This window comes from Bidens hawaiensis, unplaced genomic scaffold, assembly GCF_021521415.1.
Source record: "Bidens hawaiensis isolate Kalapana, Puna unplaced genomic scaffold, B.hawaiensis_p1.1 tig00007678_1, whole genome shotgun sequence".
In the NCBI taxonomy this organism is placed as follows: domain Eukaryota; kingdom Viridiplantae; phylum Streptophyta; class Magnoliopsida; order Asterales; family Asteraceae; genus Bidens; species Bidens hawaiensis.
The window spans coordinates 269,030-296,588 of NW_027491534.1; the positions used below are offsets into that span (position 1 = coordinate 269,030).

Consider the following 27,559-nt stretch of genomic DNA (forward strand, 5'->3'; position numbering starts at 1 on the left):
ATAAACGTGGGTTCACGTGTAATTTCATTATGTTTTGGTATTCGTACCATATTCACTCAATTTGTCATTCAAGAATAGTATTCACCATTCATTCGCACGTAATCAATCGTTATGTTTGTAGGGACTTTTTGTAAGTAAACGTTCAGACAATTCATATCCTGAATTGTTTCCAGGTAGATAACGTATATAAATGTGCTTTTCACTAGGGCTGTCACGAGCCGAGCCTGAATCGAGCCAGGGTGGTTTCGAGCTCGGCCTCGAAATTAAACGAGGCAACTTAGCTAGGCTCTAGCTCGATTTTGAAGTTAAACGAGCTTAAGATCGAGCTAACGAGCCGAGCCATGCCTCGAGCCGAGCCTAGGTAGATTTTTGCTCGATTACAAAAATGATCCAAATCAGCTCAGGATGTTTCAAATCAACTTTTTATAGCTAGTTTTATTCGTGCTTTTATTGAGCAAGCCACGAGCCCGAGCTTCGAGCCTCGAGCTTTTTGAACAGCCATACTTTTCACCCAAAAATGTTCGTAAACAGTTTGAAAAGAGGGGTCATGAAACTCACGGTTTTGTAGGCACTTAGTGCGAGGTCGGCTCGGGGTTCGTTTCCCTTGCTATTACTTAGTCCCTATAATTAATATTATATTAATATTAATATTTTAATATTATTATAATCTTTATACTAAGCTGGGCTGTATAGCTAGTCTGGGTGTGGTTGTAACACCCAGAAAGTGTCAATAGTCTTAGATTGTGATGTTGTTCAATGTCTAATGTTTAAAATCGAATTTGGCTCAGTTTCCCCGTTTTACCAGCTGAGCCAAGTTGTTCGTTTACGCGTTTGGAAAACAGTCATGGGGATGTAAGCTTGGGTAACTGTGTTGGTTGATAAAATGATTAAGTTATAAAGAAAGATCACAATTTAGGGGTCTAGATTTGCTACGGGGCTCGTTTCCGTTTATTCAGTTTGAGTTGGAGAAAAATGCGCACAATCTACCCAAATTGTTCGGATTTCTCATAAAGAGTTTGTTTTTACATAATTAATCCGAAAATATGCTTCTGGATCGTTTTTGATGTTTTGATATCTCAACAGGTTCGTTAATCACGAACTTGCCGGTTTTCGTCAGAATTGAATTTGTTTAATCTTCCAATTAGCATAAGTAATTAACCGTTAATCATTAGATCATGAAAATTTACAAAATTATCAAATAAAATATGTATATTTTTATAAAAATATTTCTGGAATTATTTACTAATTTATAAATTTATAAAAAATCATTTTATGTGCTATAATTAGTCCGAAAATCATCTGTTTATACCAAATGATTTCCGAAAAATCCTCCAAAATTCCTGAGTTACCAAAACACTTCCCAAAATTACCTGTATAAATTCCAGAAACTAAAAATCTTGCCAAATGTAATTTTCGAGCAAAAACGGCTATGAAAATTCGAATAAAAGCAAATACACAAAACATACCTAGGGTTTTCCAAATAACCCCAAATTTCATATGTGATCATAATATATCAAATATGTGTTCCCCATAAAATATCATAATTTTTCAAGTATTTTAACTATTTTTCCCGAATAAATGTCTCAATTCGGTAATAAATTCGCCAAATATTCTCGGATGGTCAAAAAATTACCAAATTTGGACAGGACTCAATTATATTGTTCCTGATGTCCCTTCAAAGTTTTATGACCAAACAATATGCACATCACAACTTAATCTAAACAGCCCGTAATCGAATGTTTCGGCATTACCTTTGTGGTTTACACCCGTTTTCGCTCTCTTAATCCAATTTTCGGGTTCTCATGCTTCTATGTAAGCTAGGTAAAGGTCCTATATCACAAACCAAGCATGTATCATCAGCATAACAGCCTTGGAAGCTAGGGTTTCGGTTAGGACTTTAAACTGAACTTTTGAACCGCAAAAACGTCGTTTAAACGCTCTAATCCGTGTTTATGACCAAAAAAGAGTATGATTCTGATTTCTAACCATGTGTGTGATCAAAACATGTTTTTGGACCATTTTTAAGGTTTTTGCATGGTTAGGAATGATTTTTGGTAATCAAACTATGTTTATATGATATTAATCTTGATCAAACATGTGTAAAATTGATTAGCATATGCTTATTACCTTAGGGTTTGATGTTTTTGTTCAATAACAGCAGGAGACTTGCTTAGCTTCTGGAGAAAGATGGCTAGAAAATATCTAGAGTTAAGTTATTTTAATAGAAGACTTAAAGGGGCGTTGGTCAACTTTGGCGGGCTGGGCTTGGTGGGCCCTCTTTTGGGCCCATTTGGTCCACTTTCTCGATTTACGTTCACGAACATGAAATAACGAGTCCAAATTTATTCCGTGCTCGGTTTTTGGTGCAAAAAATATAACTGGTACGATAAACAGTGCGGAAAACGAGTGTTTTTAGGCTATTTTTGTGTAAATTTACAAAAAAACATAGTAACTGTTTGGAAAAATCTAAAATATTTTCACGGATCGCTTAAAACATTCCTAACAAGTGTTTGGTAAGTCTTTTTCGGCTTAACGGATGATACAATGCTTGTTTTGTGACTTTCTTTCGCGTTTAAATCCATAGCGGGTAGTTAAACGAGTATGTTTTCGTTTAACTAGTTTACTATCATACTAAGGCCATAATATCACTATACTAGCTTATATTAAATGTAAATCACTTATAGATGCCCCCCCCCCCCCCCCCCCCCCCCCCGAGATATCTGGATCATAGCCAGACCCGTTCAGTTATTCAATTGTTCGTTACGCAATAAGCTCTTAAACGCTTATTCGAGTTTGTAAGTACTAAGGTGTATCCGGTTTTGTCACGAATGTCACACCTGATGAGGAAAATATAATTTTAAGGTTGCCATTTAAATTAAGTAAAAAACATAGCATAGAAATAATACACGTATTACGAATGGGTTGTTGTATAATTTACAGATGTGAAGTCAACCCATATAAATGACAAATGAAAGAAATTACCTTTGATTGAGGAGTCCGATTGGGGCTGTATTCTTTTAGTCAGATGAGGAGAAAATGCGAGGGAAAATTCTAATTAATTCGATTAGCGCTTGGTAAAATCTTCATCTTCATTGCAGATGAGGGATGACTGAGGAGAGAATGAGAGGTGAAGAAGTAAGAATGGCGGTTAGGGTTTTTTTATCAGAGAAGAAGAATGAGCGGGCTCAATTAATATGAGCGGTCAAATAAATTTTATTTGGGCTGTCCATAACCTAAAACTATAAAAACACCTAAACAAATAATGTTTTTGAAATTTGAACACCCGTTCGATTTTCTTTTTGAACCAAAATATTCAAATTAATCTACATATTCTAAATCAAAATTCAAAATATTTGAATTAAGTAGAATACACAAAATATTCATTTGATTTTTATCTTTTTGTTTTAATGTTTATCATTATTGTTTTAAATCTATGCTTACATTAATTAGTAAATATTTCATTTTAATTGTTTTACGTTTTAACAAGTAGAACGTAGGATGCAAACAAGCCTAGTTACTCACAAGTAACTCGAGATCGGCTCGTGAAAAACCTCGGACGAGTCAAACTTAAACACGTCAGAGCTCAAGCCTAAAAGTAAGCTCTCTTAATAAATGAGTTCGAGTCCGAGCTTCACTTATTGAGCTCGAGCTGGCTCGCGAACCTAAACGAGTCTGTCATTTATATAATTATGAAAAACAACTAAATAATATATATTATGTAACATAAAAAATATAATTGAAATATACGTACATACATACATACATATACATACATACATATATATATATATATATAGGCTAAGTATAAAGTGAAAACTCACTTGAGTTGTGAAAACTCTAGAAACTCATTCTCAACCACATGTTTTTAATTAATGTTTAAATCTTGTGTTCCACAATTAAAATGAATAAAAAATGTAAATATAAATATAACTTTTTCTCTCTCCTAAAAACATATATAAAATTAGTAAAAAAATGTTAAAATTTAGCAAAACATTTTTTTTTATGTTTCGATGTTTTGTATTAAATGTTACTTTACATGTAACAAAAAAAAACAATTTTACATAGGGTTTTTCATGGGTTTTCACAACTCAAGTGGGTTTTCATTTTAACCTTACCCTATATATAGGTTTTCACAACTCAAGTGGGTTTTCATTTGAACCTTACCCTATATATATATAGGGTAAGGTTAAAATGAAAATCCACTTGAGTTGTGAAAACCCTATGTATATAAAACCTTACCCTATATATATATATATATACATACACACACACAATTATAAATATATAAAAATTAATTAATAACTAGTAAAAAAATCGAGCTAGAAAAATTATCCACGAGTCTAGCTCAAGCTTTAGAAATATAGAACGAAACAAGCCGATATTAAGCTGGAGCTCTTTGTAAGTTAAACGAGCCGAGCTCGAGCCTAGTCAAGCTCGGGCTCGGCCAGCTCTGCTAGTTTACACACCTAGACTAGAACGGTCGGTTCTATTATCGGTTTGGTTTAATGTAATGTCACACCCCGACTAGCACAATGCGGAAGCGTAAAACGGGAATGTAACAGACACCTCTGGTATCAATACATTGTTTATAAAGAAACATTACAAACTAATTTACATTATATTACATTTCTTCGTTCTATCATTGTTTTACAGTCTAGGTGATACAAACAAAACTAGTTCGTTAACTAAACGTTCTTACTACTAACACATTTGCTTCTATTCACATAGCATCAACCACACACTTCAGGCAAGTGACAGATCACCCAATCATTCCGATTTAGGTATACCTGAAAAGCAGTTTAAAACGGGTCAACTACTAGAGTTGGTGAGTTTCACGAGTTTCAAGAAAACAGTAATGAGTATTCACAAGTCAGCACTTGTAATCATGAGATAAGTATGTATGTATGTAAATGATGTATGTGATGTAATTATGCTAAGCTACAGTGAAGCCTGGACTGTTCGTGCTGCGTGCCACCATTTCCCACGCTCAATCAACCATTGTGGCCCATTTTCGCCCACAACATGCCCCGGTAGCTATGTCTAACACTACATAGCTGGTTCGTAAAAATAAAATATGGACATGTGCAAACGGGATAATGTCTTAGCAACCGTGCTGGCCCCGCCTGGGTTTGTCAAACCAATAGTACTATTCACAAGCCACCGGCTCGAAGTTAATCACTGTGATCGTGGGGACTTTCGTGTGTTAGCACTTAGATAATTCACATCATCACATGTTTCAGATAAGTATATAGATATAATCAAACATGCTTTTCACATCTATCAGTATTGATGATGTCGGCTTTAAATCGTAAACATAAATGAGCAAAATGTGACCGAATATTCGTAGCAAAATTGTAAACAATCGCAACAGAATATTCATAGCAAAATGTGTCCCTAGCTAATCCATAGCTAATGCCTGTTCGTAGCAAAAATTGCGACCGATTTTTTCCTTAGCAAAAATCCATGGCAAATGCCTATTTATGTAAATCAGTTTTTCCTATTATTGAATTACCGGTTTTTGTTTGTTATGGAGTTATGGTAAAAATGATATATCTTTTTAAAGAGGCCTGAACTATTTTTTTTCACCTTATCTCTATGCATATTAACTTGTGTTAAGGTATTTAAGAACAAGTTGACAATAGTGGTTGTTAACAAAGGTCTCTGTTATTTTTGATGTGTTAAATATTTCGAAAAATTAGTTTTAAATTTGTTTTCGTTTCCTACCATTTTGTAATTAATTTTATGTTGATATCTTTTAAATATTTTTCTTTTCTCCAATCTGCTACGAATTTTGCTACAGATTTTATTAAACTTTATGTTATGAAGTTTTAAATATTAATTTTCTTTATTTTGCTACGGTTTTTTTTTGCTACCAGTTGTTTTGGAATCATTTTTATGATACTTATTTTCTCAAGTTTGCTATGGGTTTTGTTACCAATTTTAGGATTTCATTTCTATAATACTTATTTTTTCAAGTTTGCAATGGATTTTGCTACCGATTTTCTGAACTCATTTTTTATAATACTTGCTTTCTCAAGTTTGCTATGAATTTTGCTACCGATTTTATGAAATCATTTTTATAATACCTATTTTCTCAAGTTTGCTATGGATTTTGCTACGGATTTTTTCTTGCAACGGAATATTCGTAGCAAAATCGTAGCAAAATGTGTCCCTAGCTAATTCGTAGCAAAAATTGCTACTAATTTTTTTTGTAGCAAAAGTCGGTGGCAAATACCTCTTTATGTAGTAGTGCCCCTAATATTTGGTTCTAGATCCGCCACTGAGAAGATAGACAATTTCGTTTGTGCCATAATTACACATAAACTTAAAAATTATTTTTAAGCTACCTGGACAATATTTTTACAATATATTTATAAAAATGTTTATACACCTAATAACTTTATACTCAAAATTGATTACGTTTAAAAATAAAACATATATTTTTTTTATAATAAATGATCTAGTTTTTTTTCTTCTCACATGCACGTTTAACTTTTGCATGATAATAATTAAACCTCACAAAAACAAAAACAAAAACAAAAACAAAAATAGAAAAGGAATTCAAGTACTCAATGCATCCATCTTCCAACTTCTTTTTAAACCCTTCTAGTCATCTACATTTCATCTTCATAACTCATACCAAACAACTTTATAGCCATAAGCCCACAATGTCTCATCATCGCGATTTCGAACCGATCTCAAAATGCACTACACAATCAAGATCCGACCAAACCGTTGCCTCGAATCTTGACGGTACCCTTCTCGTATCACCCAATCCGTTCCCATATTATTTCCTCATAGCACTAGAAGCCGGAAGCATTTTCCGAGCCTTCTTTCTATTACTCGCCTTCCCATTCATCTACATCATCTCCCTATTTTCTGAGCCAACCGCCACTCGAGTTTATATTTTCATCTCATTTGTTGGGCTAAGAATCCGGGATATTGAGCTTGTTTCAAGCTCGGTTTTACCTCGATTCTATGCGGGCGATGTTCGGCCAGAGTCATGGAGGGTGTTCAACTCGTTTGGGAAAAGGTATGTGGTGACATCGAGCCCAAGGGTTATGGTTGAACCCTCTGTGAAGAATTATTTAGGGGCTGATAAGGTGTTGGGGACCGAACACGAGGTCTCAAAATCTGGTCGAGCCACCGGGTTGGTTAAGGAGACTGGTGTTCTTTCCGGTCAACTGAAAAAAACCGCCGTTTTGCAAGAATTTAATGGTTCGAATCTGCCTGATTTGGCTCTTGGAGATGGTGAGACTGACAAAGATTTCATGACCATTTGCAAGGTAGATTATTATTATTCTTTTATTATTATTATTATTATTATTATTATTATTATTTCAAAACCAAAATTATGTTAAAAATCAGGACGTATGGATAACGCAAAGGCCATCAACCATAATATTGAGCATAGGTAACATTGTAACAACCACCTATGACCTACCACTACTTACAGCGTGAGCCACATCTACAAATCACACATGTAACTCGTATAAACAATTGTAACAACCACATTTAAAGACCTAGCAAACACACCCAAAGGGATCACCTAACTTTCTTCCTTTAGATGTAACATTAATATAAACGTTAGCAAAGAAAATTGTACAACCGATGCGAAATTATAAACAAAACAAAATTGACAACGTAACAATAATTCTATAAAATTTTCTTTGCAATAGAGTTTTTATTTATTTATTTATTTTCAGAAAAATGGTTTACCCTCTGAATTGCATCATTGAAAATAATTCTATGTTAATCCCGAACAAAAAGTTAACAGTTGTCACTTTTAATAAGATAAAAAAAAAGTCAACAAACGATATAATAATAATAATATTACTTTATTGTTTAGTATATATATATTTTGTCCCTTTACGGTATATCTAATTTATTATAAGTCTAGAAATAGGTTTAGAAATATATAATAAGCATCCAACAAGTGAATGACACGTCGCATTAGATTAACTCATAAATCTACCATCTTCGTTAATTGCGGGTTAAATTACATAAGTTGATTGTCACCTACTTTTTTAATCGTAATTGATATGTTACATTTACTTTAACTAAGCAAAACTTTATATATTAGTTATGTAAATATAAATATAAATATTTATACTATAGTGAGATCTCAAACGAAAAGTTTTGAATGTCTTTTCATATCTAACTTTTACATTAAACCAATAAAATCTAAGACATAAGTTAAAAAGTTTAAATTCAGAGTACGTTCATTTTACATATAAAAAAAAACTACGAAACTTCATGCAATTTGCCATTCAAAACAACTATAAAATTTCACACAATTCATCATTAAAGACAACTATAAAACTTCATACGTCTTTTAATGTTTATGGAAAAGGATTCTTTTGAGGCTCTGATATGCAGCATAGCATTAAATAGGCTGGATACTTACCGGAAACTTTTGTGATAGGTGTTAGATTTTGTTAAGGTTTTGGGCACATGGATACCAACCGATAGAAGTACAAAAGTTAGGCGGTTCTAATTGTTTAAATTAGAACCCATATTTATGTTTTTCATTCTCTAAAACCATTCTCTCGATATAAACAAAGCTACGTAATTCTAATTATTGGTTATCTGCTAATATTAATATAACCCTAGTTGCTACCTATGGATGCAGGTTTGATCCAGACCAAACCACGTTAAAATTCTTGTATCGATTATATATTATGCGTATTTGTTGTCACTTCCGCTTTACCACCTAACGGTAGGAAATAAGGGTGTTTTTCTTGGCAACATAAAATTTAACCACCGGGTTTAGGAAAAGTATTGCTTGTCACAAAAGTCTTTGAATTTAAGTATATAAGCGTAAACATAGTCTCTTCATTTTAGCTTTAAATTAAGGCTAATAAATACTAAAATATCAAACGTAAGTTTAATATGTGAATTTCCATTTTAAATAGTATATACAATATTTATAATTTAATATTTCATGGCAAGCATCTTATTTAAGTTTGGGACCGCCATAAAAACACCACATTTCAGTTTGTTTTCTGACAACTGCAAATCATTTATTACTTCCTATAGAATTTCGTTTTTGGTCAGGTATATAATATTTAAAATATTTTTTTTACAACGGTGAATATTTAAAATATTAATGTAATTCATTATATTTTTTATTGGGGTATTTACATATTTCCCCTTTCTAAACTTTGAAATTACATGTTTTCCCAAACCATGCTTAATGAGCATCGTACATTTTGCATTAAAAACTTGTATTTTGAAGAAATATGTAATTTTAAATGGTTAGGAATGAGAAATATGTAAAAATCCATTTTTTATTCAAATCATTAACTATTTTTTACGTAAAGTATGGAAAATCGTTTATTTATCCATTTATTTGTATGCCTATATTGTATATATGTAAAGGCTGTATATTAGGTGCATGTAGGTACAGCCATTAAACGCATTCTTTAACAGTAGCCCACATTGTTTGAGAATGATCCCTTCTGTTATAACCCTTTTAAACTCGCAGCATTTGACAATTCGTTTTATCAAAACATAATTTACTCGAACGTAAATACTGGAGACGAAAGAGAGCATAAATGACATATTGACATGAAGGGAAGCCTGACCATCTTTTACAAAGTTAAAATACAAATTTCTAATTTATATGTGTGATTATAAATAATATGTATAGTTTTTCTTTTTAACAACTAAATATTGCACTCTAGTCTACATAAATTAAACTCTTAACCTTCTATTTCTACACCCTGACTCCTTAATTTTTTCATCTTATATAAAGCTGATCCAGATGGAATAATAACCAAAATAAAGAGGAGTTAAAAAGGGAAAATATATGACCTAAAGAATTGGTGGCCAGAAACAACCCCTCAATATTATACACACGATGAAGTAGACCTTTGATAATATGCTCATAAATGCAGTCATGTTTTGTGTTTAATTTACTTTTAAATTTTTGTCAAGTGGTCCACATAAGCCATAAGAAGTGGGCGATCGTCATCTTTAACTCACTCATTAATATTTAACAGCATGGATCTTATATAAGATGAAGAAAGTAAACTTATGATATATATTTATATTATAAATACAAAGTGTATTTAGTCTAAATAGGTTAAAATAGACTATGCAGATAGCATGTTCAAAATTAGGATCGGAAGGCATCTTGGTCATAAAACCAAACTTTTATCTTTTTCATTTTCTCAAAATACAACGTAAAACATTGCAGGGAAAAAATTAACACCAAAAGAAACAGAAAAATGATATAGAACACAATTTTTGTTTTTATAAATTATCATTTTTTTACATATCAATAGGGGGATGCAAGACTGTGCTCTCATTTTTATAGTTTATACCTTATACTAGATTTTATCCCCCTTATTACGGAGATTGTTTACATTTTCGTTTTCAATATTTATATATGTCTATTTGGATTTTAATTTTATTTATTGTAAGAAAGTTAATAATTAATAAACTTGAGGTTTGATGATAAAATGGTTTCACAAATAAATGATATGTTATAATCCGGTTTAAAAGCTATCTGGGTTTGGTGATACCCGTTACCCTTTATTTTCTTTATTATAAAATTGTTTCTTAATTATAAATAATATATTTTTTAAAATAAAATAGAATATTAATTTTTAATATATCCCTATTTTATAGGATTTTCATATCAAATATTTTATGAGATTAATTTTTAATATAATGAGATGTTATAACCCGTTTAATAGCTATCTGGGTTTGGTGAGACCTTTACCCGTGAATTCGGGTCAAATGCGTGAGAATCTTTCATTTATAAATAAAGTAATCTGATGGCTTGAAAGAATGGTTGTTTTATATTTTTCGTTTTTTAATATTTATTTTTTGGATTTTAATTTTCTTTATTGTAAGAAAATTAATAATATACTTAGGATTTGATGATGAAAGGGTTTCATAGATAAATAATATGTTATAACCTGTTTAAAAGCTATCTGGATTTGGTGACCCATGACCCACTTATGTTTTTTACTATAAAATTGTTTATTAATTATAAATAATATCTTTTTCTTTTTAAATTAAATATTAAATTTTAGTATATCCCTATTTTATAGGATTTTCATATCAAATAATTGGTAAGATTAATTTTTAATTTAATGAGATGTTATAACCCGTTTAAGAGCCATCTGGTTTTGGTAAGACCCATACCCATGAATTTGGGTTAAATCAATGAAATGCCTCCATTTAAAAATCAAGCAATCTGGTGGCTTCCATAAAAGGGGGGAGCGGCCGCATCCCGACACGTAGGATTTTAGGGTTTTCGTTTATATATATTATAGATAAGATAATTGAGATCATAATTTTGTGTTAAAGCATCCGCAACGCTAAAATTTACAAATCTTTGTCTTGGAATGCTACATTCGATCCTTAAAAACCTTCTATTTTTCTCACAACACTAAACTTCCACTTCACCATCCACATCATCGCCTACTTTTAATTTATTTAATAACAGATTTCTCTTTTATATACATTTGTAAATATTTAAATAACAGCATATAATTTTAAAATAAACAGAAAATTTAAAATACAAAGATTATGAAATTAAGCTTATATAGATATCAATTAAACAATTTATATTCATCTTTACAATAGATTTCAGTTATATTATTAGAATTAGCACAAACTGGGTTTCGTGTAATGAAGTCCACCGACTAATCTACATAGAGCCTAAACCCCGATAATGCTGCTAATTCATCCCTTCATCTCATGTCGCTTCTTCGATCACACTGATCACCTCTCACGCTGCTGTCATTTTCGATACACCCATACTCTTAGTGGAGACATAACATTCAAAACTGAATTTTTCTTAGGAAGCTAGATAACTTAATATCTTTTTATAAAGACCCTATTTTAGGTTTAGTTTTAAATAGTTCATAGTATTTTATTAGTTTCTATGTTAGACAAAATTTGCTGGATAAAAAATCAAAATTAACTAATAACCTGTGGTGATTACTAATAATATACTTGCCTGATATCCGCAAAACACTTGCATAATTTGTTAAGTCTGAAGTTAAAAAGATCAACATGTAATCGTTCCAAAAATACCATCTCGCCCCTATTTTTTCCTACAACTTTGATCCCAACTTAAAATATAAAAGGCTAAGAATCATTTTTTACTTTAGTAGTTAAGAATAATATCACCCCCCTCCCTTTTTTTTTTCTTTTTTAGGAGGTCTCCCAATAAGATATATGCATATAAATGCATGTATTTCTATTGCATATAAGTTAGAGAGTTCTAGATAAAGCACCTAAACGTCTAACATTCTCTCAGGCTTGACACCAGTAAGACTTTTAATTGGAAACAAAATAATTAATTAATTTTTTGACATACAATGTTTATATCACAAAATTTAGAAGAATATATGAACTTTTTGTATTTGATAGAGAGCCTATACATGTGTAAGTATGCGTAAGTTAATTCGCCTACATATAAACAAATTAGTTTGATGGTGTTTATGTACGTAATATACACATTTGCGTATAAAATGTACAAAATTTTTCAAATATGAAGAATTGATGAATAAAATCAATTCATGTGTGTTTTTTATTTCACCTAACAATATTAGTGTTTTACAATACTCATATAAATATATATATATATATATATATATATATATATATATATAGGAGATGGTTCAGAATAGAAATAAGATTAGTGTGAGAAATGTGAAAAATGAATATGGGCTACTAGTTTTATTTTATGTTTTAAATGCTTAAAGATAAATAAGGAAAGTATTAATGTATGCTCTCTATTCAATTAATACAACTAATCAAATTATTATAATTGAAAAATAATAAAAATTCATTTATTTTTATAACTTATTTTTTCTCTATTGAATTTTTATCCTACACAAAGTACAATTTATTCATGCATTAAAATTTCTTTCTATCCAAAACCAATTTCTTCCAACCCAATATATTAATATCCATCAACAAATAGTTACATTGTGATAAATAGTACAAAAAACTATCTTACACGTGTTTGCATTAAATATCAACAAAAAAGTAAACAACCTACACAAAAACATATAACCTACACTTGTTCTAATAATAAGAAAACATATAACCTACACACAAAATTCAGCATCAATAAACCACACCCGCACATGAAAATGTATAACCTACACACGAAAGACATATAACCTACAGTCGAAAATTTGTATCCTACACAAATACAATTTATTCATACGTTAAATTTTTTTCTATCCAAAACCAATTTCTTCCAACTCAATATATCAATATCAATCAACACGTAGGTACATTGTGATGAATAATACAAAAAAATTATCTTACACATGTTAGCATTAAATGCCAATAAAAAACATACAACCTAAACAAAAACATATAACATACACTTGTTCTAAAAATAAAAAAACATATTACTTATACACGAAAAACATATTACCTACACACGTATAGAATATATGTATCTATAATTAGAGAATGATTTATTATGGTTATATTAGTTGTATTAATTGAAGAACTCATTTTTTGTTAAGAACTCTAAGAACTTTTAATAGCCATTGATCTTATTAATCAACGGATGTGATTAAACAAGGATATTATTGCAAAAAACTTGTTAGTTGAAGGGTTTAATTTAGGCATAAAGGGCATAACGGGAATGAGATTTGAGTCTTTTTTTTTTAATGTTTGTAAACAAAAAACAAATTCCGATTATAATCAACGGATGTGATTAAACAAGGGTATTATTGCAAAAAACTTGTTAGTTGAAGGGTTTAATTTAGGCATAAAGGGCATAACGGGAATGATATTTGAGTCTTTTTTTTTTAATGGTTGTAAACAAAAAACAAATTCCGATTATTGCTCTCTTTCTTTAACCCACGTTCATTATAAAGAGAAAATAAGGATAAATCAAAATATATTAACTCCATGATTGAATATACCTCAGTGGAGAACAACAATTGGGAAAACTAAAAATCTTTCATGGGATTTACACTATATGTAAATATATGTAAAATTTGGGATTTACACTATATATAAATATATGTAAAATTTGTTTTTCCATTAAAACAAAGGAATATTGGTTTTAAATAATCTCAATTATGACCTATTGGTAAATATCAGTCCCAACTTTATACTTGCCTGCTGACCGTCCCAACTATTGATGTATTTGTTTTTAACGGGCCGCGACTAATGAATGTTAACTCCGTTAGTGATTTGCTGACGTGGACCTTCTTCTCCGGCCGGAAACCTGCAACTCGCCTCCATTCTCCCTAATATTGTTATACCATCTCTCTCTATCTTTCCCCTCATTCGAAACCTAACCGACGTGACGTGCCGCCGTTGTTGTCTCTGGCGAAGTCCACCCTTGCCAATCGTGCACCATTCGAGGTAATTGACACATCATTCGACTCGTTTTTATCCTCTTAACAAAAGCCCTATGCTTATTTTGTAAATCGTGTAACATTGATTTCAAATTTTTGAAAATAAAATCGGGTTTGGTATATAGGGATTGGCCATGAAAGAAGATGAAATCTACTTCATTTTCTAATTTCCGATGTCTTTTGAAGAGGGAGGGAGACGGTGTGACGATATTAGGGAAAATGGAGGCAAGTTGCAGGTTTCCGGCCGGGGAAGAAGGTCCACATCAGCAAATCACTAACGGAGTTAACATCCGTTAGTCGCAGCCTGTTAAAAATAAATACATCAATAGTTGGAACGGTCAGCAGGCAAGTGTAAAGTTGGGACTGATATTTACTAATTTGCCATAGTTAGGATTATTTAAAGCCAATATTCCTAAAACAAACATTAAAGTTTACACTATGTAAATATATGTAAAATTTGCAAATGAAACTTTAACAGGTAACCTGAGACTTCTGAAAATAACATATGCACATATGTAAATAACACATACATACATGTAAACATATAAATATGAGAATTATACATCTCTATAAATAAAGAAAAATGAATATTGTATCATAAAAATATAGTTTCAATAAAAAAGCATACAAGTAGCTTTTAAGCATATTCAAGCTTACGAATTGAAAGGGTTTGTAATAAAAGAAATCGTAAATTAAAAAAATAAAAAGCAAAAATAGATAATGAACATTTATCCATATGCTACTTTCTCCAAATATCAATCGTAAACAAAATAAATATTAAATCATGAGGAAAAATAGGAATTTGGGATGTATATATTTAAACAAATTGATTATGACATATTGTAGGAGATTTAAAATAATGGTAAAAGTTTAGAAAGACTTAAATGCCCTTATTTAAAAAGAAGATAGATAATGAATAAAATAATTTGATTGGCTATAAATAGTTTTTAAAATTCTCAACCTATTTAGAAGTTCTTAATTGATACTCACCATATATATATATATATATATATATATATATATATATATATATATATTTTTCGTATGCATTTTACTATTTTAAACCATAAAATTCCTAGCATCTAGGTTTAGTATATCTTCTTGTACTTGAAAGGGTCAAATAAAGTAATGTTAGTTTTTTCTATTAATATAGTTTCACGTTGCCCTTAAATTTCCTCCATACACGTTTAATTTCATTAGTTGTTGCATGGGTTTGAAGGTCCCTTTGACACGAATGCCAATTGATATAGAAAACATGTGATAACCACATGGGAAAGCTAAGAGTTCAAAAGACCCCTTTTAACCATTCTTTGGTTCTTCAAAACATTTATGTTTACTTTAATTCCAAAGGCATATGATTGTTGTACTTGCGCACCGGGATCAATATATTGCAGGAAGCTTATATCGTACCAAGAACAAGATGTGAGCCCTTACCAAGGAACAAGCTTCTACAACCAATAATCTTCCACGAAGGGCGTCTAGTGCAAAGGCCTACACCATTGACGGCTCTACTTACCTTCCTATGGATGCCCATAGGCATTTTCTTATCAATACTTAGAGTTTACCTCAATATACCTTTACCAGAAAGGATTGTTTACTACAACTACAAGATCCTAGGAATCAAACTTGTTGTTAAGGGCACACCACCACCTGCTCCTAAACAAGGACAAAGTGGGGTACTCTTTGTATGCAACCATCGTGCTGTTATAGACCCGGTCGTCACTGCTGTCGCCCTGGGAAGAAAGATAAGTTGTGTCACATATAGTATTAGTAAATTTTCTGAATTAATTTCCCCTATTAAGGCTGTGGCATTGGCAAGGGAGAGAGATAAAGATGCCGCACATATTAAACAGTTGCTAGAAGAGGGCGATTTGGTCATTTGCCCCGAGGGAACTACATGCAGAGAATCGTTCTTGCTTAGATTTAGCGCTCTTTTTGCTGAACTCACGGATAGGATAGTGCCGGTTGCTATTAATACAAAACAAAGTGTGTTTTTCGGGACAACAGCCCGTGGATACAAGTTCTTGGACCCATATTTTGTGTTCATGAACCCTAGGCCAACGTATGAGATAACTTTCTTGAATCAATTACCTCCGGAACTTACTTGCAAAGGCGGGAAATCTGCATTTGAGGTGGCAAATTATATTCAAAGAGTGATAGGGGATACGCTTGGATTTGAGTGCACTAATTTGACAAGAAAGGACAAGTATGCGATGATGGCCGGAACCGATGGTCGTGTTGAGAGCAAGAAGGGCAAATCTCAATAGATGAACCACACGATTTGATTCAAAAATATAGTTTGTTGTGGCTATTATTATTTTTTATATAAATAACTAATTTAAGAGATTTATTGAAACAATATTGTTTGCTTATATTCGTAATTAAATTATTATTAGTATATCGTTCAAGAATGTAAGATGTGTGTAAAATTTTATTATATATGTAAAAAGGTTGGATCACTAGTTAGAAACGTGTTGCAATTATGATTAGTTGCATGACAAATATGTGCCTTTTAATTAAGCATCTTGGTGTGATATCAAGCAAGCTGATACGTTGTACTAGGATGTTTGGTTACCATCAGTACAAACAAAAGTTTTTCATCAGCATACAAATTAATTAAACTTTTAGTAATCAGTGGGCGAAGTTCATGTTGGTACCCGTACCCCGTTGGAAAACAGTGTCACTTAATTGAACATTTTCTCCCAATTGAAACTACCCAGACCATCGACGGAGAATCCGACGTCTGCAACTTTCGGCGAGAGCAAATGTTCCCAAAGGTTCTCCTGAAACTATCATCACCACCGCCATCGCCTGAAACTGCCATTATCACCGCTGCCATCAAACATTGCTTCAAGATCTGGTTGATCTAGTTCAAGATCTTTACTTTTTACACCGAACTACTACACAAGTGGGATGTAGATGAAGGATTAAACCATCAGATCCGACGGTACAGATGCTGTTTCCGTCGGATCCGATGGTTTAATTTTTCTTTGGATGTTTACCAGATCCGTCGGAGACTCTCATAATTAGTCGGATCCGAAGGAAACACTTGCATATGTGGCGAACTCTTATTGGCTGCACTAATCCGTTGGAGGGTATGTTGTTTACGTCCGATCCGACGAATCAGAATGGCTATTTTAGGAATTTCTTCAAAAGCATGGCTAATATTGAAAATGAGTGGTCAAAATTAGCTATCTGGGAATTTTCTCTTTAACATGTGTTTGATGAGTCGATGACAACCAACACTTTTGGACAATTAAGCATGAACTTGAACGCTAGTACATAAAAAGTATATTTTAAAACGGTTAAATGGGGTTTACACAAGAGTTTCAAAATTGTTTTAAACGTCGCATTGCAAAATGTATTGAAAATGGTTTAGGAACAGGTGTAAAATGGTATCTAAACACAACGCTTCAAAAACCGATATAAAATGGTACAAAAAAAACAATGCTTCAAAAACCATTGCAAAATGGTATTAAAAATAAAGCTTAAATACAAAAAAAAAACGACGCTTCTTTGTAGTAAAGAATATTGAAAAGACCGTTGTAAATGATATTAAAAAACAACATTTCTTTGATATACCAGAAACAACGCTTCTATACTTTTGGCTTTTTTTTTAAATTAAATTTATATTTGTAGTAACCAAAAGCCCAAAATCCAATTTATATACATAAATCAGCTTACATTTATACAAAACTGGTCTAACCTATAAATAAAATCTAAACAAATATATATACAATGTTATTTCTACTTCCTTGATTTGTTCAAAATGTGTCCAAGATAACATCCTTAAAATCTTTAAAATCGCATATGCATATTCTTCAACAGTTTGAACAAGAAACCATATTTCCTTCCCTTTTTCTAGTAACACTATGTCCATCTCCAGTCTAGCTAAAGATAAAAACAACACACATCAATTCCACCAAACTTATGAAGATTGAAATATCCATCAAAATAAGGAAACCAACTCTATAATATATGTGAAAAAGGATCATTTAGCCGTTTACATAAGCCTACAACTTTATTAAAGTATGTTTTGGTTCAAGCATTCTATCAAACAATGTGCATCATAAGTTATATATGAAACAAATATTAAATGAGTTTTAAGGTACAATATGAAAGTTGCAACACATAATAAATTCAGTTTGTCTATAGCACAAATTAGTTTGTGCGAAAGTTAGTTTGTGCGGCTCAATAAGTCATATTGTATTGGATTAGAAAAAAAACACTTTTAACGTTGATCAAAACAGACAACAATGTTGATCAGTAACATCTCCTTTACATGGTGTAACGATATATAATCCTCATTTAAGCAATTTATCAAACACTTGGTATGCATTATGTTTTCCTTTAATTTTATGCTTCTATCATTATCAAAAAAACTCCAAAAACAATACATCACTCTCTTTTTTAAATACTAATTATCCAAATGAATAAAACTTCAAAATGTGAAAGAACGAGATACATACCTATAGTGAATTATTGCAGAAAAAGCTTTGTCCTTTATTCAGCAAATTTATGTTTAGCGAATGAAGGAAGTCATGGGATGGGTATGTAACTACGTAACTAAATCAGAGACATCAAACAATCAACAATGTCAACATAACAATGACCCCAGACATATGAAATATTCCAATCGGTAAACATAAGCACAAAATAAGCATATCCTTCCTGAAATTACATAAGGTAAACTGAGATATGCAGTTTAGCATAACAAAATCAAGTCTCATAAACCCTAACTAAAATTATAATGAAGTATACCTTATTTTAAACAAATTCTGATAAACACAGATGCAATGTGAAGAGTGGATTGAGAGAGAGAGTATTTGAGAAAGTCATATTTAAAGGTTAAAGAGGAAAGATAAGATTTATGAAAATTTTCAAATGAGGGAAACGAAAACACTGTACATTGTTGGGAGGAGAACCTCAAAATCTTAAACAACACTATTTTTCAATAGACGTTAGTTTTCTCTTATTTACAAAGGTATACAATGGTGAGAACTAGGGAACCTTAAATCTTTAAACAAAGCCAGTTTTCATAAAACAACGCTGCTTTTCATTAAGTTCAATAAACAACACTGGTTTTCTTTTTATTTACAACGATATTCAATGGTGGGAGAGAGCCTCAAAACTTTAAACAACGCTAGCTTTCAATAAACAACGTTACTTTATAACAAGTTGAAAACAACGCTGGTTTTCTTCTTATCTACAACGGTGGGAGGGAACCTCAAACTTTAAACAACATTAGTTTTCAATAAACAACTCTACTTTTCAATAAGTTCAATGAACAACGCTAGTTTCTTCTTATTTACAATGATATTCAATTGTTAAGGAAATCTTAATATTTTAAACAATGCTAGTTATCAATAAACAATGCAACTTTTTAACAAGTTCAATAAACGACGGTATAGTTTTTTCTTATTTACAAAGATTTAAGAAAATTGTTCTTTTTAAAATGGTAGATTACATCTTATTCAACAGTTAACCTTTATGCTGTGTGTAAAACATTTTTATAACCAATGTAATAGAGGTTTTTGTAGTAGTAGTGGAACATTATTACTTCAAATTTAAACAAAATTTATGGTGAATTACAATTTGAAGACTCGGATATCAAAACTGGAATTAAACTTTTGGACATGATGCAAAAGAGACATCTACATACCTAAACAAAAATAACGGCATCTCCAAATCATGTTGGCTTTTAATTTTTTTTGAAAAATGACTTTCATTAAAAACAAACACAACCAACGACTATCACCAAGACGGAGATAGACGTCGAAAGCCAAAAACCAAAAACATCAATCACGTTACATCAAATAAACACCATCTTTTCCAATCCACTACCCCTATCTTAGATCTATTTTTGTACCAAAGAAAACCCAAAGATTTTATATCCGCAACCATTTCTACCACCTTAGTGTTCTTGCCCGAAAAAATCTTTTCATTCCTAGCCCGCCAAATCCTCCAACAAGTAATGATGACAATGCCATGAATAATCAATCTCTTGTTCCCCGTCGCACCACTAACCTTATGCACTTCCACCAAATCATTAACATGGAAAACAAAAGATGTAGGGATGTTGCACCATGAACCAATCGCATTCCAAACGGCCATAGAAATGAAACACCCGGTTAACAAGTGCTTGAGCGATTCCTCATTACTCTCACATAAAGCGCATCATGTTGGCTTTTAATAATAAGCCAATCCAAAAACCAAAAGAAGATTCCTCATAACCCTTGTTGGTATGAAAATCACCTTCCACACCATGGACTATTTACAAATATCAAATTAAGAATTCTCAGATGTAGTAGTACTGGCAGTGCATCAAAGATGCAGTCATCGATTCTACCAAAAGGCCATAGCTACCAAAAGCAAACATATTAATGATCAAGGAACATGTTTTTGTCACTTTCGTCTCTCCTTAGCAAATTTAAGATTGGTAAACCTAACAAAAACCAAATTGTTTTCTTCTCCTCAAACCGATCAATATCTAGTAACTATATAACTCAAATAACCAAAAGAGTTATGCGTTGTTACATACAAATGGCTTGTTCAATTACGCAACTTTAGTACCATTTTAGAATTCATTGCAACTGGATACTTCACGTTTCAATAACATGCCATTTTAGTACTTTTTCTAACCTCGTCTAGTTCGTAAAATGGTCATTTTGTATTTTTCTTTTTTAATTTCTCATTGCGGAGTTAAGTGTCATTATCATACCTAATATTTGATCAAGTACGCAACTTCAACACGTTTTTCTAATTTTTTTTCTTTGCAACAGAATACTTGACGTTTCAAGTTCGTACTTTTTGCTAACCCCGTCTTATTTTGACCATTTAATCAGGGGTAAAACAATTATTTTTATTTTTTTTTAATTTCTAATTTCTTTTAATCCTTTATGTCAGTTTATCATGTTAACTAAACCCTAACACAAATTCATTCATCAAATTCAATTGACAACTTAATCGACACTAGACTTTGTCTCATATAAAAAAAATAGTTTTAGTTACAAACTCACAACCTCCAAAGCTCATTTCACAATCCATCTTAAATCAGCATGACAAGCCCTTCCAAACATGCAACTGTTAGTATATTGTTATTTTTTGTTTACTTATTTTATTATCCCAAATCAAAGACTTCTTTCAATTAATCACGAACTACTTTATTTTATTTAGAGAATAAAACCCCTGACTAAAATTAAAGAGATGAAGAGTTGAAGACGACTACTATAAGAAGATATAAGAACAATCAGGGATAATGTGTGTATGACAAGTGGCAACAATCAAATCTTGAGCATAAAGAATAACGGCCCAGAGACAAACGAAGATGGAGACGACCCTCGGCCCTTCCCTTAATCTTCTTTATATGTAGCCCCCATTGGCCCATGAACAATTAGTCTACAAAATCTATCCAAACAGCCCACGAATGAGCCCAGGTACCTCCAGCCCACACGTTAGAAATAAAACCATAATACCTATTACCTAAATACCATATCAATATGTTTGTTATTGAATTGAATTATTTATGTAGAGTATCTATGCATTTCAACAATTTACATACTTGTGTAGTTTCTACATACTTGTATAGTTTCTAGTACAACATGAGATCAAAACATCACTAAATGTTTAACTGGTTTAAGTATCGATCACAGGACTTCTATGTATGTTTTAAGAAGGTTTTTTTTTACTTGCTTGATTGATAAAAGTGATGGTAGCAATCCAACCCATATGGTTATATAATTATTGTAGTATTTTAAAACTTAAAATGCATTGCTATGCTAGTTCTAGAGATGAACCAGCTCGTTAATTAATTAATTTATTTGTTTACAATATGACTAATATTTCTCAACTCAAATATCTATCATAGATCTTTTACTTAGTTGTGACACCTACACTCTGGTTATTTCATTTTCTTTTATCTCAAATCTGTCTTTCTTTATAACTTAAATGTCTTGAATTTCATACATTAGCTTATAACTACAAAACAAAGTTTTGAATTGATACTACATCACAAAAACGGTTCAAAAAATATATACATTTATTAAGACTTCACATCAATGTACATCATCAAATTTACGAAGGTCAGGCAAGCAGATGTACCTGGTTTGAATCACGCATGTGGCAAAAATTATACAAGAATCTCTTGAAGGCCAGATTCGATTTAAACAAGGGAGAACGCCAAAAGGAGTTGTATAATGAAAACAAGTGTTAAGCATTTTGATCATTTTGAATCCCGACAACTAGTTACACTAAAATAGATCATGAAAACTATGGTTGACTTGACTTATTCATATGTGAAGAACATTGACTTCAATCTCACTAAAAATATTAACACATACCCCATCCAAAATCAAATATCTGAATCGAAATGGAGGACGCAATTTCCAATATTACCCTCAGTGACCGGATCAAGCTAAACGTCGGCGGGAAGCTCTTCGAAACCACCGTCTCCACCCTCCAATCCGGCGGCCCAGACTCACTCCTCGCCGCCTTGTCCAACCGATCTTCATCCAACCCAGTCTTCATTGACCGAGACCCAGAGATATTCTCCGTCCTACTCTCTCTCCTCCGCACCAACCGCCTCCCCTCCACCTCCCGCCGCTTTACCGACCAAGAACTCTCCGATGAAGCCTCCTACTACGGCATTGAAACCCACCTCAAGTCCGCCATGCTTCCCAACCCACTTTCCGGCATTGATGCTTCACTCGTCAACACCATCCGCCCTGCTTCCGACGGAATAGTGACGGCGTTTACGACAATCGACGATGGGTCCGTGTGGATGGCTCACGGCGGCCAGGTTTCCGTTTACGATTGGAACTTAACTCACGCGGGGACCGTACGGACGCACCTTGACTCGATTACCTCGATCAGACGGGTTACGCAATCTGCTATGGCGGCTGTCGCGTCTGATGTGGCTTCCGGTGTCCATTTTTATAACGTTGCGAACGGCGGTCGTGTAGGGTCGGTCGAGTGGATTGATCCGACCGATCCGAGAATCTACAAAGCTCCGGTGACCGCTATTGCTGACTCTCCTGACTCGGTTTTTGCTGCTTTTGATTCGTACCATAAGGAGAACTGCGTACTAGCTATCGATAAATCAACGCTTCAGGTGTGTGCACGGTTTGGTTCGGTTAACGGCGATAACTGAAACCATAACTGAACACTTCGGTTATTAAAAACCAATATCTGTTCGGTTTCGGTTAATCAGTTATTAGCAGCGGTTAATTCGGTTCGGTTAATTAACCGCTAAACCCAAACTTTTAATCCGGATTAAATTTTGCTGGCATTTGTTACGAATTTTACTAAAAGCACAACCATAAACATTATAAACAATTAGGTTATACACATTAGTTCCAAAATATACATAAAGGATTACTCATAAGTCATAAACTCGGTTTTAAGTTTTAACAGGTGAAGAGCTAACTATCAAAGACACCGTACAACAGAATAAATGACTTGTGATTTAAAGTCATTGTCATTCGGAACGAATTAATATATGTTACTAAAGGAATGAAATATCCAAGATCAAGAATACAATGGTCAAGAAAGTTGGATAAATATGTTTTGAAGTATTGGAACATAATATCATTAGAATTTTGAAATAGATGATTGTTACGGATAATGTGTTGGTTAATCGGTTTGGTTATTAAAAAATGGTTAACCAAAACTCAACTGAAAAATTGGTTACTTCAAAAGTCCAAAAATTAACCGTCTGTTAATGCTTTGGTTCGGTTTTTCAGTTAATTCAGTTTCGGTTCGATTAATTCGGTTTTATGCACTCCCCTACTAGGTGACGTCGGAAATCGGTAGACAATCTGGAAACTCTTCAAAATCAATCGTTCTGGGAAACTTAACGTACGTGATGGATCTCGGACTTCTCGCAGCCTCCGCGGTGACATCTGGAGCCTTCGGTTTCTCTGGTTACATCCGTCTGTGGGATCCGAGATCCGCACGTGTGGTTTGGGAGACGAATGAGCCAGGTTCGGGACGAAGCAGTAGGTACGGAGACTCGTTTGCGGACGTTAGCATTGACGTGAACAAACTAACTATGTGTAAGATATGTTCGAAATCTGGTGACCTGGCGATGGCGGATTTGCGTAAATTAAGCGATGACCCGTGGGTGTATCTGCAAGAAACAAATCCTAGCTTGAGTAATACTGCTGGTTCAGGTGTTAGCAACAGTGTGATTCATTGTTACAAGAAGCAAGTGTTTGTTAGTAGAGATGGTGGACTAGAAGTATGGTCTCGGGTTTCGCAAAATGGCGAAAGCGGTACCGAAATTGGTGAAGAATCATTTAGGAGAAACTACATGGATAAATTGCAGGATTCGGAAAGAGGAATAATAAGCAAAATTGAAGGCGGTGGAGAACGTCTCTTCGTTAGCAGGGAAGAAGTCGAAGGGCTCGAGGTTTGGCAAAGCTCTGTTTGCACTAATTTTGACGTTATTTTACCAATCTCGTGAAAATAACGTTAAAGGTGGCGGAAGGTTAATCAGGCATTATGTGGTGGCGTTGATAGCCGAAAGACAAGGGCACATGCACCAATCAGCCGGTGTCCCTGATGATTGAGTGCTATGTGCCTTATGTCCAAGGCTTGATGCAAAACTACTATCGAGCCGGGGGTCTCACCGGAAGCAGCCTCTCTATCCCTATGGGATAGAGGTAAGGCTGTCTACATCTTACCCTCCTCAGACCTTACCATAGCATTGCTATTGGTGGGATATACTGAGTACGATGATGATGATGATGATGATGATGATGATGATGATATGACACTTGAATATGAACAGAGTTACCTTAATCATTGATGAATGCATTGTTAGAATCCAATATGTTACAAACTATGAGCTTTTGTGAACATAAATTTAACACTGTAATTAATTATATTTGGGCTGCTTTGGTTATGTGACACTTGGAACCTGAATCATGATGAATGCATATACAATAATATTGTGTACCCATGAAGCAATCAGGGTGAAAATAATTCAACTTGTGGTAGGGATATTGTTAGCTTTTATCTATCTGTGATTATAATATATGATGTGCACTCGGTTATTCATGTTGCTATTCTTGAAGCCATGTTGTTTTAGGATCCAGTATGTTACAAAGTATGAGCTTTTGTGAACATAAATGCATCACTAGTAGTAGTAATTACATTTGGGCTTGGATTTAGTTTTGCAAATGTTACTAATTTGGAAGTTCTTTAGACAATGTGTAGTGGTGTAACTAAAAAGTGAAAAACGTCTCGCCACGTTAGTACGGGGGCACTCACTAACTTTTCACTCAAAAACACGTAATAATTTAACTGAAAACACAATTATTATTTTATCTTTTTTTTTTTGGTAAAAATGTGAGTGTTATTTATGTGATTGGTTGAATCTGGCCCCACACATTTTGCCCGTGAGCGCATTAAAGCACCAGCACCCAAAGGGCCATTTTCTTCTTTGTCGCCACTTGAAAATTTGCTCTAATGGTTTAAATTCAAGAGTACGGTGAGGTAGCAAGGAGTTGCGTCCCCACCTTTCCACCACGTATGGTCATAGCTTCGAGTAGCGAGAGCAGTCTTTAGTTTGCAGGTTAAAAACTATGTTACAGGTGGTGTAGTAATAAACATATCCAAATTGTAGAGCACTTTTGTTATGTGCAGTTGTGCTGTATACTGTTGCAGCAGCACCTATACAATGTCTAGTTCATTTCATTTTTTTAGGAATTGTTATATTTGATAAACTTTGTGCTACACCAGCGGTGTTCAACGTTCGGTTTCAAACCGAAGTGAAGAAAAATGTTTAAACAAAACCGAAGCGATTCAAAAAGGGGTAGCGGCGCAGCTTGTTGCCCGCTTGCCTTCTGTTTCGATGTAATCCAATAAACAATTAATACGGCAATTATTGTTTTTAAAAAAAATTAGACATTCAATTATAGATGATTATAAATCCCGTGGTGGTATTAATACCTGCCGGAACCCTAATGTAGAACAGACGCGGTGTTTAGTAAATAACATGATGTATTGGTTTGGTTTATAACACTAATTGCATAATTAACACATCTTCTCATAATAATTACATATTAACATATTATACCCTAACTTTACTAACTAATGTTTAACTAACTTTAACTTGATCAGATGATCGGGATTGAGCCCAACAAATTCAGTCCAAATCGAATAACAAAGAATGGTTAAGTTGTCATTTACACAAATCCAGTTACAGTTTTAGCTTAATCTTATTTAGCTCATTTCAATCCAATAACATAGAATGATTATCTGATTTTTTTCAGTTGAAACCGAATTTGTATTCGGTTTTTAGTTCAATCTTTAGTAACCTAAGTATGCTTTGGTTTTATACTATTTGAGTTCGTTATTTATAGGATGTGATGTTTGTAATTTGAGGAAAGAATTTAAAAATGAGAAATCTCAAATATGGTAATATGTAGAGTTCATAAATTTGTAACATATATTTTAACAAAATGAATCCATTTTAATGTTGACCGGGGAGTTGTATTATAAATTTTATTTAGGATATAAGTTTCAAAAGGTTGAATTTGGGGTTATATGTGGTTTCAGTTTTGTAATATGGTTAGGGGATTTAAGACTAACTTTTGTTTAAAAAAATCTGTCAATATTGTGTAAAACTATCTTTCTACTCTTTTAACTAATTTACTATAGGGACCAATGGTGTGTATAACTATTTGTGTAAATCAAAAATATATTAAAACAAATGAAAACAACTTAACAACCCAAACCCCCCTCCTCGTCCGAACCACCCCTCACTCTTTTCCGGAAGCTGCAAATCGTCAGCCATCGGTTCTTCAATTCGAAGTTACTTTGAGCTGTAAGCGACCCGTCTAATTTCTACCAAATTTGCATAAGCTCTGATAGGTGAAATTGAAATGGAACAAAGGATTAGATCATGTAAAAACAACAAAAGTTAAGATCAACACTCTTGCATATTACACCCCCCCCCCACCCCACATAAGGCCCAAATCAGTTTCGAAGTTTTCACGTCGGTTTTACAAAATATCTATTTGGCCCAATACAAGACTTGATCCAATAATCATGGCATTGGAGCGTTCCCTGCATGATAAAATAAAATACATAAAACAACTTAGCATAAGCTAAGTAACTACCACCATTAAAGTTAGAAGTTAGAACACATGATTTTGTTTAGCCACAATCCAAAATTTACGATTCTAAAATCGCAAATTTAC

General features: G+C 32.9%; 1 protein-coding gene and 1 pseudogene across 2 annotated transcripts; both read left to right on the forward strand.

Annotated features, from left to right (window-relative positions):
- The first annotated feature begins 6,668 nt into the window (after positions 1 to 6,668).
- LOC143635710 (glycerol-3-phosphate 2-O-acyltransferase 6-like) lies at positions 6,669 to 16,621 on the forward strand. Its single transcript, XM_077103468.1, has 2 exons — positions 6,669 to 7,286; positions 15,749 to 16,621. Exons 1-2 carry the CDS (start codon positions 6,669 to 6,671, stop codon positions 16,619 to 16,621), a joined length of 1,491 nt encoding a protein of 496 aa, XP_076959583.1.
- Positions 16,622 to 22,721: 6,100 nt separating this feature from the next.
- LOC143635759 (protein ENDOPLASMIC RETICULUM-ARRESTED PEN3 pseudogene) lies at positions 22,722 to 24,816 on the forward strand (annotated as a pseudogene). Its single transcript, XR_013154122.1, has 2 exons — positions 22,722 to 23,463; positions 24,145 to 24,816. The product of XR_013154122.1 is annotated as a protein ENDOPLASMIC RETICULUM-ARRESTED PEN3 pseudogene (transcript).
- The last annotated feature ends 2,743 nt before the right edge of the window (positions 24,817 to 27,559 follow it).